The sequence below is a fragment of the Anopheles nili genome, chromosome 3 (genome assembly GCF_943737925.1).
Source record: "Anopheles nili chromosome 3, idAnoNiliSN_F5_01, whole genome shotgun sequence".
Lineage (NCBI taxonomy): Eukaryota > Metazoa > Arthropoda > Insecta > Diptera > Culicidae > Anopheles > Anopheles nili.
The window spans coordinates 56,067,358-56,081,605 of record NC_071292.1 but is presented as its reverse complement, the minus strand read 5'-3'; the positions used below and the strand labels follow the sequence as shown (position 1 = coordinate 56,081,605).

General features: G+C 52.7%; 1 protein-coding gene across 1 annotated transcript in view; it reads left to right on the top strand.

Moving 5' to 3' along the window:
• Nucleotides 1-14,248, top strand: part of LOC128724649 (uncharacterized) — a 99,789-nt gene that overhangs the window by 3,711 nt on the left and 81,830 nt on the right. Inside the window, exon 2 of the mRNA XM_053818372.1 lies at nucleotides 471-1,528. Within this exon, the coding sequence (XP_053674347.1) occupies nucleotides 471-1,528 (1,058 nt within the window). The remainder of the gene's footprint in view (nucleotides 1-470; nucleotides 1,529-14,248) is intronic.

Below are 14,248 nucleotides of genomic sequence, written 5' to 3'. Positions count from 1 at the left end.
CAAACGTTTCTCTCTCTCTCTCTTTCACACTCTAGCTGCGTGCGGCGTCACCTCAACAACAGGTTTGCGGTGCCAATCCCCCGGGAAAAGGCGAAAACTCGCGCCCGGACAGTTTGTGCATAATCTCTGCCCTTCTGCACACGGGCAGCCCTTCACGAGACCTACATTTCCGTGGCCCCGGAGCGAGCGCCACCGTCAGCGCGGTCGGTGTTGGTGCACCCGGGCCAACAGCGATCGCACGCACACCAGCTCAGCGCAGCGCCACCAGCGACGGTCCAGCGCAGCCAAGCGCACCCAGCCCGTTTAATTGTGTGCGGCAAGCGAACAGCGCAACATCGCGGTCGTCACCGTCACCGTCGCCGTCGTCGTCGTCGTCGTCGTTGTCGTCGCCGTTGTCGGTGCGCCGTGCAGCTGACGGTGATCGTGGTAGTAGTGCGCAAGCGAACGATCGTGATCGATCCTCTCGGAAGCTGGCGATCAGTGAACGCGTGACGTTCGACGGTTCGAGTGAGGGAATGCCGCACGCCGGTTCGGTGATGCGGTTGAACGTTCCGGCGGCCGGGCTGGCCGACGGGGCCAGCCGGACAAGTGTGTACATTCCGGCGGAGGGTGGTGGTGCTGGTGGTGGAGCAGGTCCACCACGACCAGCCCTGTCCATTCAGGTCAATCGGCTGGATCCAGACAATCAGCAGCAGAACGACGTCGTCAGCAACGCGCTGTCCGGTGTGAGCATTGTGAGCTGCTACCGGGCCGGTGAGAGTGGTGCAGGGGTGATGGCGGCCAGTGGTGTGGCGGGGGCACGGCCACAGTGTAGTGTCGAGGCGTGTGTGAGTCGCGAGCAAGCGCCGGAAGTGGATCCTGTCGAGCCGGCAGGTGAGAGTGAAGGTGTAAATACGAGCACGGGAGTTGGTTCCGGTGGTGTGCCGGAACCAGTGGTTCAAGTTTCTAGTGGTGCCGCCGGGGAAGAGGGGCTCGGGGCTCGTGGTGGGGAGGAGTTGAGCCCCGGAAGTGCAAGTGGGGGTGGTTCCCCGCGTACATACACCTCGACGGAGGCGCAAACGGATGACACCGCGACCATGTTGCCATCATCGGTTCAACCTGCGGTGCTGTTGGGCCATCGCAATGGGCCAGGGTTTGTGCCTGGGCCAGCGTACCTGGGTGGTGGCGCTCCGTCGGAACCGATTGTGGCCACACTGTTGGGTGCGGGGTCCGAGTTTAGCACACGGGAACATCGGCGACGTGAAAGGCGCGAACGGAGACAAGCGCGCCATCGTTTGCAGCACATTCATCCGCTTGAACCACCGGTTCCGGCTGGACCTAATTTGTTGCATCGATCGCCTCCACCCATCGAGATCATACCCGACATCCTGCACAGCCATCTACCGCCGCCCTACACCACCCTACCGATGGGGGCGACCCTCATGCCGCAGCTGATCCCCGCGAATGCCGCGGCAGCCGCCGTCTCGGCTTTGCCCGTTCGAGCCGCCGAGGATTGCCGCTACACGTTCCCGATACCGATCATGCGAAGGTAGGTACCCATCACCTTTCCTGTGGGGCCTGGTGGGAGGAGGGGGGGGGGCATGGGGGGTACAGTCACTTTCTCCTTTTCCGGAGTGGCGCGGGACCTCCCGGGCCGATGGGTGGGGGTCACACTCACAGAGCGAGCGTGTGGTCGGGTTTTGATAGGAAGTGAAAGGATTCCGTGTCAGCTTTTGTGGAGGGTTGGGAACATGGGGTAGTGGAGGGGGGAAGGGGACGGGGGGGGGGGGGGGAGGGTGCTTAATCCGCACGACACGCAATCAGCCAACGATCGGGCGACGTTTGGCAGCTGCATCCGGTTCGAATCCGGGAGTCGTGGATGGATGAACTGTGAGATTTTTTGCCGAACTTGGTTGCAAGGACAATGTTTTGTGAGATTATAGAGGAGTTATTTACGAACTTTTAATGGGAGCAAATCGTACTAATCTGATAGAAATGGGCATGTGGTTTGTGCACAAATGTAATATCGAAATCCAATGAGACTGCGGGATGTTGGGCTTATTACTGTAGAGTAACACCAACGTTCACCATCGGAAACCTACTAAACGGTGGATTTAGAGCTCATGGATAATTATGAACCATGAAAGTGGTCCGTCATGTTGGATATGGATTTGAATGTATAGTATCATATTGATCCATGTCCAAAAGCTTCTCAAATCACATTATAACCAGGAGGTTTTAGAGGAGGCTTAACTGGTTCGGAGAACCATGATTTGTGTGATTTATTAAAAGGAAAATATAGAAGTCTAACGTGTCTAATGAGTATGCATATTTTGGTGAGAGGAATTCGAGTTGATCCGTTTGAGGAAATGTCGAAGTGCAGCGGAATTTCAGCTAATGCTTTCTGAGATCGATTGTAATGCAATGTCACCTTCCATGCTAAAATGCTCATAGTAATTCCTCATCACTTCCGAGACGCAAAAAAAAACCCTCCGCGAACGTAGAACCATGGAATCTAATTTCGCGCACCTTTGCTTCCGTTTTTTCCCTCGCTTTTCTTCACTACACACGTGCTCTAATTAGCGAAGCATTCGAAAAATCCGGTCCACATCCGTTCCACCCGCGGTTGGAAGCCAAGGAAAGCGGGCTGCGATTTATGATTGTGTGTTTGTTTGTTTTTATTTTCACCCCATCGCAGGAACCACCCCACTGGCGGTGTCGTTTGTCGTCTGCCCAAACGAGGCCCCGACCCTGACAAGGCCACGGCAGCAAAACCTGCTTGCGGGTGTCGCCGCATAAACCCTTTCCGCCCCCGCCAGTTTGTGTTCTGATTGTGTTTGTTGTTTTGTCTCCGTCCCCCTTGCAAGCGAAGTGGCGGAAAAGGGAAACCTTCCGAGTGCCTGCGTCTCACCTGAGAGCATAGAATTTCGTCGCCCGCCGTCCGGAATCTCGCGTCTTTTCCGCGCTGATTAATTATTCATGAAACAGAGCGTCAGGCGCAGGGCCTGTCCCCACAAGAGGTTGGGGAATGAAAACAAAGAGTGACTAAAAAACGACACACTCACACACATCGGTGGTGGTGTGCGATTTTTCATCACCCACAAAAAGGGGGTGTGCTCTATTTAGGCGGTCTCGTGCCACCGTGGAAAGCGCGTTACGTGAATGGTTTTAATCTGCGTGCCTTACGTGCGTACCGAAGAAAGTAGTGGCCCTTTTTCTGGTCGCTCGTGAAACAACTGGCCATTAATTCGGTGACTTTCGTTTCATTTCGAGCGGGCGAACCGGAGCTCGAAATGACCGATTTTGGGGCGTTATTCTTCACGTGATGTAACGCACTGGTCCGGTTTGGTGGTTGTGCGTTTTTCCTGCCATTAAGGGATGGTCTTTTGCCCCAAACCGTCCCTTTCGCCCTCGCGGCTCAATCGCGGTGGATCTTTATGCGCGTTCCGGTGGGGTTTCGGTGGGTGGCCTAATTATAAATATGCATGCGAGTTTCGCTCGTTCGCCGGGCTCCGGTTTGTGGTTTCATAATTTGGTTCGGGAGGTTTTTTCCTTCTTCTTCTTTTTTTTCCCGCCCAACCTCAAACAATGCCCCGCGTCTTGGAAGATGCACACGCCTTGGGGCACGCTATGGCCGCATTATGGATGACGATGCGCTGTTACGTGGGCGAGCACGCCCGTGTGTGTTTGTGTAAAAGCTTAGCATAATCTAGATTAATATTTTCAACCGCACTTTCGCCGGGCCATAAATCATTAGCGACACACACACGCACACGCGGCCACATTGATGTCTTTTTAAAGGCACCGAAATGGGCCTGGGAGTCCTTTTTCCCATGCCGATTCCGGATCGCTCCCGGGTGGGTAACGGCATCATAAAGGTTCTCGTTTTCCACCCGCCGACAGCGATCGCGTTGACAATTCATCTTTAATCTTCGCCTACTGCGAAGAAATGGCGGCTCACCGCAATGGGGAGTCGTTCAGGCGGCATGCCGGGAGCATAAAAACCCGTCACCCAGGGCAACCGTTGTACACAGGGTAGGGATGTATTTTTTTTTTTTACACTCGCTTCTCTTGTGCGAACGAAATTTTTACATCCACTCCATTGCGGCACGACGACGACGCGGTTTTCTGTAGCTCGGTATAGAAAAAAAAAAGCCAGCGCGATGGAGGTAAAAAAGTGCGTCAGTTTTTATGTCGTCATTAAAGAAAAGTGCTTTCTAGCACGTGGATGGGTGGCGGTTGCTGGGTGGCGAAAGTTTGGTGCTTTTTTTCCCACCCTTTTCGGTGGCGCGCGTCCTCAAAGGGTGCATTTGTCGAATTGGACACGCGTTCGTAGCACCACCGGTGTAACGCTCTGCTGGAGTGCACCAAAAAATTCCATCCATGATCATGTCATGTTAGAGTGTCCGAAAACAAAACAACAAAAAAGAGGGATAGAAGAAAACAAAAAACGCAGCATCCAACTCAACACAGCACAATAACAGTGTAATATCGCGCAAATGATCGTCCGCGTCTAAATTGGTTCAACTTTGGTGACCTGTGTATGTATGTGTATGTGTGTGGGGGGAAAAGTTGGTTGTCGAAAAAATTTGTGAGCACCACATTTCCACGGATGTCCTTTCGGATCCTGTCAGTGTTGTCATCCGATACAGCCTCTCCCCGCCGTGGTCCCAAAGGGAAGTGGGACGAGTTCGTTCCGGAACGGAAATTAATTCAAATATTCATTTCCATCCCGGTCGGTTTTGGGGACAAGTTCGTCATCACCGTGCATCGACAGGAGCGTTGTCGCGTTGTTGAGCCGCAGTTCGGTGCCACATAAAAACATACACGCCCTTTTCGCACCACCCCCTCGTTGTCGCGAAAGGCGGGCGTGAAAATAAGGACAAAAATAAGAAGAGCAAACGAATCACCTCACCGTCACAAAAACGAAAAGAAAGACACACGCAACCGGAAAACCTCTCGTGGGTGGATGGATTTTTAGAAAGTAAGTGCCGCCCGTCTGTGATGCGCACCCGCGATGTTAACGTGAATTCCTGGGCAAACAAACACATTCGAAAAAAAGTCAAATAAATTTACTTCCATCATAAATTTGGTTGGCCCTTGCCGCGTGCGTTCCCGCCTGGCACAGGGGCCCTGTTTGACAGTCCCTTGTCAGTGGCGCGCGCTCTTGGAGCTAATATTAGCCCGAATAGGGTCCTCTCCGTTCGCGCTCGGATTGATAAACGGCCGGCAACTGTGGCCACCAGCCGTACCCTTGCCCAAGGTCTTTGCTGGCTCTTCGGTTCCGCTGCACCGCACATTTGTCAATTTGTAGCGGAACAGAGGCCCATGGTGTGTGTGTGTGGAGTTCTATTTTTGGAGCTCCAAGCCGCCACTTCCAGACGCCCGGGATTTCTTCCCGAGAGCGATAAATTCTGCTTCCGTGCCTGGGTTCCATTCATGCTGGCTGCTTTGGCTGCTTTGTGTGCGTTCTGGGCGTTTCGCTGGCAGCAGATCCTGTGCCCTCGGTGGAAGTGCATTTCACTGTCACCCTTCGCGGGTTGAGTATTTATTTTACCTCCACGCCACCCACTTGGTGCGCTGGATTCACCGTCTCCCTGGTTCCGCTATTAATTGCTACAAATCTCGGCTTCGGTTTGGCCATATGAGGGTTTCTCCAGACGCGGCATGGCACCTTCACCCGCTTAGGGCTTCACCCTAGGTCGAAGTCGCGAGAGTGTGAAATTAAAAGCGAGATCGCTTTTTCACGAAGGAAAAACGCAATTAGCCCTACGGGTGGGAAGATCGCCCGCGGCAAACGGGCGGAGGATGTTAGGTTTTATTTTCGTACCAAAACGGCCCGAAAGCGAACGGCCGAATTCGAGGGCCCAGACCGCCCTTACCAGCCCAGCGGGATAGCGCTCTAATTATGGAGCGGATGTTGGCTCGAAAATGTCGCTGGAAAGAACTCGGGCGATGTTGGGTGGGAGGACGGGATCGAATTAAATGTTTTTATTAGGCGTAACACGAGATTTGAGGAAGGAGACCGGCTTTTGGGCACACGAGATGGAAAGTGAATCCCGGTGCCGGTGCGTGAATTGGTTCGGATATCCCGGCGCTGGGGCCCTGTTTAATGGGCCACATTTCCCGAACAGCTGGGAGAAGTTTATTTGATTCCCACTCCTCCCGGGGGGGCTGTGGTGCGAATTGGTGCGAGTTGGAATTGGTTTAATTAAAATCGCCACCAGTGCTCTTGGTAGCTGTTGCAATCGGAATGGTTCTTGTAATAACTGCCAGTACGGCAGGGATCAATGTTGCAGGGTTTTATGGAAGCAAAGAAGACAATTTGTTAACGACATTGATGGAATGGCTACGTTTCGCCCAGGGCAACCACGCCCGTGGACGATAAAATCAATTACGAATGGTTTGCTGCCGAGTGTTGGATAAAAATCTGCAAACCACCGTCGGGGCCAACTGGCGCTGGATATTCCACTTCGTGACCGACCGATCTTCCAACCCCCTGTTGAACTGGGTCATATTCATTAGTACCTTTAGGAGGGGGAAGGTTTCGCGATGTTGGTGATCGTTTTTTTCTCGATCGGGCTGGAAGCGAAAGCAAAATAAAATGAGAAAAACTTAAAGACCCACGATTAGAAGCCATTTGTCAACGACGAAAGGGATTGCATGTTGAAAAGTGTACGTTTATATCTTGGAATCGGGGAGACAAATCAATCACCGCAAGCAGTGCGATGGTCAGGGAATCGACGAGACGTCCCGCACAAGAAGTAGGTAGAACGTGATATACTAATGTCCACAAATTAGAGCCTCAAAATGGACCACATACACGCTGCCGGCAATTTGGGACAATGTTCTGCCAAATGGTTTGTTGCCGGAAAGCGTGAAAAAAAATGCGATCCGAAGCGAATGAAAATAATACTGATTCCAGAACCCCTTTTCGGCAATGGATCGGTGGGGTGGTTTTTTTTTCCTCTTCCGAGATGGAGCAAAGAACCCTGTTCAACCGAAATGAACGCGGTCCAATCGCGTAGTGAAACTCATGCCTTTGGGGCTTTGTTTTGCGCTGAATAGAGGCCTCCCCGGGGTGTAGTAAAGGGGCTGGTAGCTGATGAGTTTTGGGAGGATCGTTCTGGCAGCGATCGCAGGGCGTTTTGGGGCGTTCTGGAACCCGTGGGGAAACCCCTGGTGGGCCGATCCAGGTTTGGGCATTCAATCAATCAAATCGGCTCACGGCGCGTCCAGTGGTGGGTTTTCTCGAGAACTAGCGCTAGAATCGTCCGCCCAAAAGATGGTGGCAACCTGCCGAGTCGCACCCGAGGTGGGTACGATAAGTAATGGTTCGTATAAAATTAATTTGATCGTGGCGAGTGATCGCCGCGACGACCTACGCGATCGCAACAACGGGTCCGGGCGATCAGAACCGGGCGTGGAGGCGATCGATGGCGTGGAAAACGTTCTAAACACGCTAATGATCGACGAAAACGAATGCGCACAAATGCGCGTTTCGCGCGAACGCAACCCGGTTTGTGTGGTGGGCACCGAAAATCGGCACCGGATGCGGGCCGAGCGGGCAAACAAGTGTTTAATGAGATTGAAATTGCTACGCGTACGTGGGCTAAAGGCCTAAAAGCCCGGCGGAAGGAAGAAGAAAATAAAAGGGGAACAGAGCGCGCAAAGGAGGAAAAATAAAACGCCAAGGGAGAGGAAACTTTTAACCGGCACTTCTAATGTTCATGACCTTTAACGATGATTAAACGGTTAATTCCTCGTTACGGCGTAAGGTGTTTTCGTCCGCCCATGGAGCACGATTTCGATCGGGTAGGGCGGCCATTAGAGCTCCGGAGAACGCTCTTAAGGGCTTGCGTGATTCGGCACGATCGTACGGCCTTCTGGTGGTCAGGATTCGTTGCGGTGAGCTCACAACCTGCGGGAGAACGATGAAACTAACGCGATTCAACCCCGCGGAGTTTGGTGCGTTAGCAAAAAAGAAAAATGGAGTGAAAAACATGAAGCACGGATAGAAAGGAAGAAATTTCGGTTCCGTTAATTCCCCGAGCATATCCTCTCACTCGACGATGGGATGAAAAATGTCTTGTCTCGTTGGTGTGATCTTTCGGAGGTCCAAGTCGTCCTTCTCGCTTGGTTGGGTAGCCTGGCGTCATTAGAAATTCGAAGCGCTCTCTTTGGGGGGCTAAGGTGCCAATATGCGAAGCGAAGCCTCACGAGGTGTCCGGTGAAGCCCATGAGATCGAGCCTCACGCCAGGCTGTGGTGCGCAATTGCTCGACCACGAAGCCGCTAATGAATTTCTAGCGTTTGCGAGAGAACTGTCGAATCAGAGTTTGGAAATCGCGCCTGACCTGCATTCCCAGCTGACCGAGGTGCCACATTTTGAACATCATCCTGTTTTTTTTTGTTGGCGTACGGTTAGCCCGCTGCAAGAGTTTTATTTGTGGTGCATATTTGGGCTTGCTGAATTCGAGCCTTTTTCGATGGTGTCGATGAAGTGTTGGTTCACATCACCAATCGATGGTATAAAGGAGTATTCGGACTCCAATTTCAAGCATCATATTGCGCAACGAGCAACCATTTTTCCCACACATTTATTCTGCCCGTCCCGAGCTAGGATTCCTGCAGTCCCGAATCGCTCTGGTTTGAAGGCGGTTCCGTAATTAAGTGTGGCATTTTTGCATCCCCCGTGTCCGTGTTCTATGTACGGTACGGTTCGTTACACATTTCTCGGAGCTCCCGGAGAGGCGTCCCTTTATTCGACGGCCACCCGACGGGCTCAACCTTTTCGGTGTTACCGTCCCAGGTAAGCCCGGATCGAGATTTAATCGACAAGGGTACACCATCAGCCGGGCCTGGTAGAGCGTCTTTCGGTTGGTGTTTTGTAGCATACAGTATGTTGTTTTTTCTTCTTTTGCTTCTCTCTTCAACTCGTCTCTGCCTCTAGAGAAAGGTCAACGTTTAAGGCCCACAGGCTTCGGTTTTCGGTGTGTGTGTGTGTGTCGATGGTCGAAAATTGAAACCTAATGCGAAATAAGTCGCGCAAGATGATTGGGTTTCACTTAGCCGACCGCCCGAGGCCTTAGAAGACCTGCCTTCAGTCGAAGGTACGGTGAGCGTCTCAAACAAAAAAAAATGGGAGCATCGGAGCTGGTGCACAAAGCCGCCGTCGATGACGAAGCCCCCACGACCATGATGATGATGCTGGGGCCGTTGCGTGGCAGCGTGTTTCGGCAAGAGCTGGTTGCTCTGCATGTTGGGCATCATGTTTGCAAGGCCTGTTTCGATCACGCCGAGAAGAGCCTTTTCATCTCGCTCGTTGGACGGATCCGGGGCGTGCTTGAGAAATGGTGGCCTCGATCAGCATTTTTCATCTTTTTTTTTTATTCAACCCCATCAATACATCGAGAACCACCCATCGGCGGGGATGGTTCGGTTGCCACGCTCGAGCGAAGACCGGAGTGGTGACTCACGCCGAGGTTAGTCGTCTTTTTTCCCGCTTTACATAAACCCACCACAAACAGCAGCTTTGTGCTGCTGCAGTGGGGATGGAGGATGCTTTATACGAGATCGACCAGCAGCAGGATGGCGTCATGGTCGCTAAATGGCCGGATTTTAAGTGGACCCTCCAAACGCACTCCGGAAAGCACGGCACCCAGCTGCGGCGCTCTCTGGCGCTGATTAAAAGGCCTAACCCCATGAATAATGAATGCAATTTCGCGTTTATGAGAAGTGTGGTGGCTACTTCCAATCGACGCTCCCGAGCGCGCAGACCGAACAGCGTGTCACTTAGTTTAATTAAGCTAACAGCCAATAAAACGGGCGACCAAAAAAGCCAGCCTCTAATAAGTCCCCCCCAACTTCGAGACACCCTCCAGCAGGCGTCTCTTGAGCTATTCGCATCTGTTGCTTGCCAAATCGCCATAGCGCGCGTGTGTGTGCCTGACATTTGAGGGCTGATGTTGTTGCGTTCGTTGCGTAGCAACAACACCGCAAACTTTGACGTCGAATGCGTTTTAGTACGGCACGGAGCAAACACCACAAAACACTCTCGGAACGTAAGGGTTTATGGTGTGTGGTTGATGGTTACATAAAGGAGAGGAAGACGAGCAAAAAAAAGAAAACAAAACCTTATGGTCGGTGCGTCTTACACGACGGAAGGACACTTTTTTTATGGCCAGCAAGCAGCAAGACATTCGGAGTCTCCAGAGGCCATGAATCAGCCGGGCGATGGTAATGATTTTTGTTGAACAAGCCAGGAAGCTTCCTGCCCGGACGGATGGGTGCTCTTTGTGGTCCTTTAAAAGTGCAGTTAAACGTAAAGTACAGCAAAAAAAAACGAATATGGCCCACACCATAAAGCCGCCTCCCTCGAGAGAGTGCCCTTTATCGTGCCCAAGTTGCGGCATTTAAGGTGGCATATTTTGACTGTATATTCGCGCAACTTTTAATGCAGTACACCCGGCGAATGGTGTTCGCAGGAATAGTTTCAAATTCCAATCCGCAGCCACTCACCCGGCTAAGGCTGGCTTTACCCCGACCGGCGTGACACGGATTCTTCCGGTTCTTGCGAAATTCACATTACTCAGACCTCCCCGGGGGACGTTCTCGGAAGGTCCTTTCGGACCGGGCCAGGCGGAACCGAAAGGCAGCGATTACGCCATCGCACCCGAGGTCAGAAAGGTCGCAAAAGGAAACGGAACGAACTATCGCACCTTTTGCGCGTGCTGAGAAGAGGGTCTCGGCCGGAGGGTGGCCTTTTTTCCGTACAAAAGTTTCTTCCCTTCCCGTACGGCACGCTTTGCTGCAACGCCTTGGTCCCGGACCACCGCTGGGGGTGTTTTTTGCGCGCGTCCTTGAATGCAAACTATCGGAATTCAAGGACGCAACCCCCTGTCGAGGAGCCGTACCTTTTTCAGGGTGCCTTTTTGGTTGCCTGTCCGTGCAGGATTCGCGCAGTGCGATACGGTCCATGGACGATGCCCGTAACCGTCGTCATGCGGCTTGATTTTAGCGTCAGCTTCGTGTTCGTAGTACAGCCGTGATTCATTCCCTAGCCATTTTAATTACATATTTAACCAACCAACCCTCCCCAGCACACTCACACGATGTACACCCGCAATACGAACCGGTAGACATGCCGCGTTTCATTTGCGCATAAGAACACGCTTTAGCGCTGAGCTGCAGGAGTGTATTAATTTAGAAGGCCAAAAAAGGTTAATGCTGCCAGCTAGGCGAGAATCGGCTAGGAAATAAACGTTCTCTTTTTTGGTTGTTTTTTTTTTCTCTCTCTCTCTCTGCCAAGTCTACGGGTGTCGCAATCTTTCGATCTAACGTGTCCGCAATCTAAAATGAATATCGGATCGAGCGAAGAAATTGTTACCGCGTTATCACGTCGCCAAGAATGTCCCACCGGTCCTGACGGGCAGCGGTGAAAGCGCCCTTGTTGAAAGGGTGCTTTTTTCTTTCTTCCTTTCTTGGCTTTTGCGGCTCTCTTGCAGCCGGAAAAAATGCCGCCCTGCCAAGCCGACGTGCTGCTTGGGGATGCTGCTACTGCTGACGGTCGCTTTTCCGGCTCCAGACGGTTGTTTTGCCGACTTTCCGTGAGCCGAGCGTGAGTCTTTCCACCGAAACCGTTCGCTTCCTTATGCCGGTACGAGATGCCGGCACGATGCTATCTCTCTAATCAGCTTATTTTTCAATCATGTCAACTATTTACATGATTTTCCTATTTTCCAGCCACCCGCACCATGCATCGCGCGCGTTTTTCCCACGAAAAGCGTGTAGGTAAAAGGGCGGCATCCGACAGCGAGCGACCTACATTTCGTGCGCTCCGGATTCGAAATGTCAGAGGGCTGAAGAACGCCCGCTGATTTCCACCCCCCCACCTGCTCTCTTTTTCTCTCTCTCTCTCTCTCCTGCTTCGAGCACACGAGTTCTGGGTCGAGGTTTTCCTCCGTAGCGATGATGAATGCGTCTGATGAAGGGTTTGCATCCGCTGGGAAAAATCGCACACCATTCCAAAACGTTCCACTGGCAGTGGTGCTGATGGATGCACCACCTAGCGCACACACCTGCAGCCTGTGGCAACCCTTGGCAACCGCAAAATGCATCCAAGCAGGCCACGCGCGCTGCTGCATCGGAGCGGAATTTCCCGCTCGGGATTAATAAGGTTAGCTCGTCGGGTAGACCGCTAAACGGGTTTCGCGATTTTTGCCCGCTGATGAATGCCAAACCAATCGAAAGTGTTTTGTGCGCAGTCTGCAGTTTCCCCCCCCCCACTGTTTGATCCACCTCTCCTTCCCCCTTGAGGCACCTTTTGGCCGCGGTATCGTGACCTCCGAGCAACCGAACCGCGGATCGGATAATTACGAAAAATGCTTCTCTCCGCCGTTGGCAGTGCATTGGGCGTGTTGGGGTGGTTTTGGTTTGGTCATAGTTGAGTGAAGCTTTGCAGCAAAAAAAAAAACAAACAAATAGCAACAAAAATATGTGCTCAGTGTGCGTGTGGCCAAACGAAGAAGCACCACGGCCGGATGTTGCACGGTTGCGGTTGAGTTCTTGATTTGGGTGACCGCTCGAGCAGAACGAACCGCCTCGACAAGCAAGGTGCATTAGCGGACGGCGTTCTAGTGATTTTCCCTTCGCTTGATTGAATCGTTCGCCTCGGCGAGGGATGAGTAATGCCCATTGGTGGTTAAATTTCATCGTCATATTCTACGCCCCGATCGGTAAGGACGCAAACGAACGCAAAGGTCCGCATGAATATCCGAACCCCTTTGCGTGTCCTTAATTATGTACAAATTCTCCTGCGCGATATTAGATCCGTATTTTCCGATATTTTCCCGCTTTGCGTAGACGCACTCGCCCACTGTCTGCAGATGTTTGCAGGCGAATAGGGGGGGTCGATTCGTGTCGGTGAATAAATATTAAATTTTCGCCCATTCGATCACGTAAGTGTGTCGCAACTCACCTCCACTCGCTCCGTGCGCTTCCCCGCCCAAACTCGCGGGAGGGTCGCGGAAAGTTCATTAAATCAAGCATCTGAATATTATTTGCGCGCGCTTGGGAAAACGGATCGGCCGAAAAACCCATCGCCGGAAATAACGTCACGCGGGGGTGGGTGGATAAGGACAGCAGTAAATTTATGCGCCCACCACTCCGCTCCGCTGACCTCTCGAGCATCGCCACCGAGACGGCGCATTATGATGGCGTATCTTAATTTTATCTGCCCCCAGGGGGTTTCGGCGGGCGTGCGCGAATAGTCACGTGACCGGTACGAATTATGCCAAGCCGATATGGTATGCGATAAGCAATTACGGTTCGCTCGTGGTGTGGAAGGAGATGCCGAGACCTGCCGACGTACATCCGGAGGAGAGGGTAGCCTTGGTGACGGAGAAGATGATCGGATCGGATTTTTCTTTCGTCCTCATTTTCCGTTCGTTCCGTACGCGCAAAGGTCACCCTCTTCGGGGTTTCCTCAGCCACAAAACACATACACTCGTACACGTGCACCGATTTGTCGCCGTCTTGCAGAGATATACCCTGCGAGAGAGAGGTTCCTTTCTGCTTCTTATCGACCCCCGCGAGGAAGTCGACGGTGCGATAAGCTTGACACCGGAATTAGTGAGGGGAAAAATCCCAATTCTCCGTGTGGCTTGTGGCGTGAATGGTGTCCCAGCGCATAGGAGGAACGATTTGGTGGAAAATGTGCCTCCAAACTCGGACGATTTTCCGCGCACCGATCCCGGGAGGACGTGCCACAAGCACCGGGGCCGTTTAATGGCGTATCAACTAACAACTACGGGCTCTTGCACGGGCCTTTTTCTAGGCAGGGAGGCCCAACCCACCCTTGGTGGACCTTTTTGCGCCCCGATATGGGCCGACTCGGACGGTTTGGGATTAGTGCGCACCTCCCGAGCGCCCGGGCGGGTATTAAATTTCCAAATATTTGTCGAACGCCGATGACACAAAACCGAGAACCGGCGAGCCAAGGGAACGCCAAGCGTATCGTGTTGCTCACCGAGCGGTTAGTTTGCGGGGCCCTTTGCAATTGCGGAAGCACACGTGTGGCATCGCGGCGATAAGAGCGTCGATGAGGTGATCGTGCTTCGATAGTTTTCCACCCGGCGGTGGTTGGCCTTTAAATAAACGCCCGCCGTGGAAATTGCGTTTCGGAGGGATGAAATAGACTGGCTTTTCGGGCCGGCCCGGGGGTGAGTTTTGGGAAACTTTTCGATACCTCGCACGGACACCCTTTTTCC